Here is a 2,780-nt window from a genome sequence, read left to right on the forward strand (position 1 = left end):
CATAGATGAGCCTTCAGTGCAAAGTCAGTTTGTTGAAAGATTTCAATTTGTATTCCATCAATTCCCCGAGCCTTGTTCTTTCTTTGCCAATGCCTTTCAGTGTACTTTGGACTTCCTCCTTCATATGGCTCTTGGTCATATGCTACCTCTTGAAATGGGTGAATATCGACCTTTTTTTTGGCACAGTGACTCTGTGTATTTATTCCATCTTCTTTTGATATCTTCTGCATCAGAGGATCCTTTACTATTGCAAACCCAGAACTGAATTTTTTCTTCAGTGCCCTCAGTTTGAGAACTGCTGAGTATTCTTCTCTTTCGGTTTTCTAACTCCAAATCTTTGCACATTTCATTATAAAATTTGGCTTTGTCTTCTATATCCACCCTTTGAAATTTTCTATTCTCCAAAATTTATAGAGCACTTCAACACGCTAACAAGAAATCAACTAATCCAACTGAGAAATTGTCAGAGGACATGAACAGACACTTCACCAAAGAAGACATTTAAGCATTCAGCAAACATGAATAAGTGTTCATGATCATTAACCACTGCTGTTGTTAAATGCATTTGAGTGGGTTCTAACTAACAGTGACCCTGTATAGGGTTTCCAAGGAATGATTGGTAGGTTTGAACAGCTCACATTGTGGTTAGCAGTCCAGTTCTTATCCTACAGTGCCACACCAGGACTCCTTAGCCATTAGAGAGATACAAATCAAAACAACAATGAAATATTATCATACTCCTGCATTAATAGCAAAGTTTAAAAATCAAACAAACAGAAAACAACAAATGCTGGTGAGGGTATGAACAGAGTGGGACCATCCTACACTGCTGGCGGAACTTTAAGATAGTACAATCACTGTGGAAAATAGTATGGCATTTTCTCAAAAAGTTGGAAATGGTAATTCTGTCTGACCCAGTATGATAGTTAAGGTGTACTGTCAACTTGAAAGGATTCCCAGTGGTTTGGAAATTGAGATGTGGTTATCCCCATGGTGAAACCTAATCCAAGCATAGTTAACTATGTCCCTAAAGAAGGACATCGTACTTGAAGTAGAAAAAGATGTAGGCCTTCAACAAGATGGACGGATACAGTGGCTGCAACAATGTGAGAAAGGCGCAGCCAGTGCTTGGTTCTATGGTACACAAGATTACTACGATTCAGAACTGACTGCATGCCATCTAACAACATCAACAATTTAGATCAGGTTGCTTCCATGCCTAAATGTATTCATTTGTACCTGAGGGCCTCAGCTGTTCTCTTGGCCTGAAATCCTTCCCTGCAGTTCACTGCAAACTGGTAAATTTTCAGAAGCCTACTTTAAAGCTGCCTCCTCACACATAACTGCTTTATTTTATTCTCAGCAATTATCATTATCTTGCTCATTCCATTAACTTTTGATTTATATTTTGCCGTTTCCACCTAGATTCTATGCTGCTGCTGTTAGTGCCATGGAGTCGGTTCAGTGTGACTCAGAAGAATCTTGTGTAAGGTTTCCGCGGAGTTGCTCAACTCCTCTGTGCTCATCCTACAATGTCAAACCTAGATATACAAGCCCATGAAAGTGTGGGTCCACGTGCTGCCCTCCAGTCAAAGCACTTTGAAATTAAAATGAATGAGCCTCCCAGCTTGTGTCTGTTATCTGTTTCAACTCTGGAAGTACACAAGCACTCGCGAGACTAGGGCGAGCTCCAGCCAAAGCGCCGCGGTTGCACTGTTATTGCAGAGATATTCACCAAGGGGCGCGCCCGCGGCCACGCCTACTCCAGTCCCGTCATTCACCCAATCCCGCTCGGCTGCAGCCAGGGGACGCACCTAGCAGGGCGGATCTTCTCCGCCTTCTCTTCCTTTCTCCCACCGCGCCACTCACCTGATTTCCCCCCTGCTTCCACGAGGGGGCGAGCTTCGGACAGCCGCGCTGCGGTCGTCCTCCCTAACGCTGCCAGCACTGTCTCCGGGGACAAGTCGATCAGCTTCTCCCACACAGACTCCGTGTAGAAGTCTACCGTATGAGCATTCGAAATGGGCAGAGAATATTTTAAGAATTGCAGCATCCCCTGTAACTTGGCATGCAGCGTGGGCAGGTCCGGGGTTTCAGGGAGCGGACAAGAGTCAGCCATGACGCTCGCCCTCCAGGGCTGTAGGTGGCGCAAACGTGGCTGGGAGGCTAGGGCTCCTCAAATATGTGGCGCAAGCCAGATAAATCGAATTCCGAGCGGGATTGGTGGCGGATTGACTGCTTCGGCTTAATGACGTATTTTGGGTGCGTTTTTCTGGTGACGGGTGGTCAGCCATGGCGCCAGGGAGGGTAGCTGGTATCCAGCCTGCAGGGAGTTTCAGGAAGCGTGGCGAAGGGGTTTCTCCGATCGAATTCAAGAATAAGAATCTGAAACAGAGAAGGTGGCGGAGTAATCATCCGAACATTTTTGTGGGTAGCGTTCATGAAGGTACGTAAGAAGACAACCTTTTAAAAGTACTTGGGCCTGCATGGAAGTAAGATTTAGGAATAAAACCCAATGCTACTTGGGACAGAGAAAAGGGGTTTATAAACCCGGTGAAATTGTAACCTTCGCTGAGCTTTGGATGGGAAGACAGTGTTGTTAACCTTAAACCTCTACTCGGACTGGAATCTATTTTTGATTCGCCTCTACGTTTTCCTAATGAAACCGTAATCATAGAGCGCCTCCAAGTCCATTTATTATTATATATATATATACCCTCGGAAACCCTGTACAGGGTCGCTATGGGTCGGAACCGACTCGACGGCACTCAACAACAACA

The 2,780-nt window shown here is 45.1% G+C and overlaps 2 protein-coding genes across 2 annotated transcripts in view; one reads left to right on the plus strand and one right to left on the minus strand.

The window, feature by feature from the left end:
* Window positions 1–2,119, minus strand: part of METTL25 (methyltransferase like 25) — a 182,104-nt gene extending 179,985 nt beyond the window's left edge. Inside the window, exon 1 of the mRNA XM_006871821.1 lies at window positions 1,870–2,119. Coding sequence (XP_006871883.1) covers window positions 1,870–2,119 — 250 coding nt within the window. The remainder of the gene's footprint in view (window positions 1–1,869) is intronic.
* A 173-nt stretch (window positions 2,120–2,292) lies between these two features.
* LOC102828476 (thyroid transcription factor 1-associated protein 26-like) overlaps window positions 2,293–2,780 on the plus strand; it is a 6,837-nt gene continuing 6,349 nt past the window's right edge. Inside the window, exon 1 of the mRNA XM_006871842.1 lies at window positions 2,293–2,446. Within this exon, the coding sequence (XP_006871904.1) occupies window positions 2,293–2,446 (154 nt within the window). The remainder of the gene's footprint in view (window positions 2,447–2,780) is intronic.

Source organism: Chrysochloris asiatica, unplaced genomic scaffold (genome assembly GCF_000296735.1).
Source record: "Chrysochloris asiatica unplaced genomic scaffold, ChrAsi1.0 scaffold00175, whole genome shotgun sequence".
NCBI lineage: Eukaryota > Metazoa > Chordata > Mammalia > Afrosoricida > Chrysochloridae > Chrysochloris > Chrysochloris asiatica.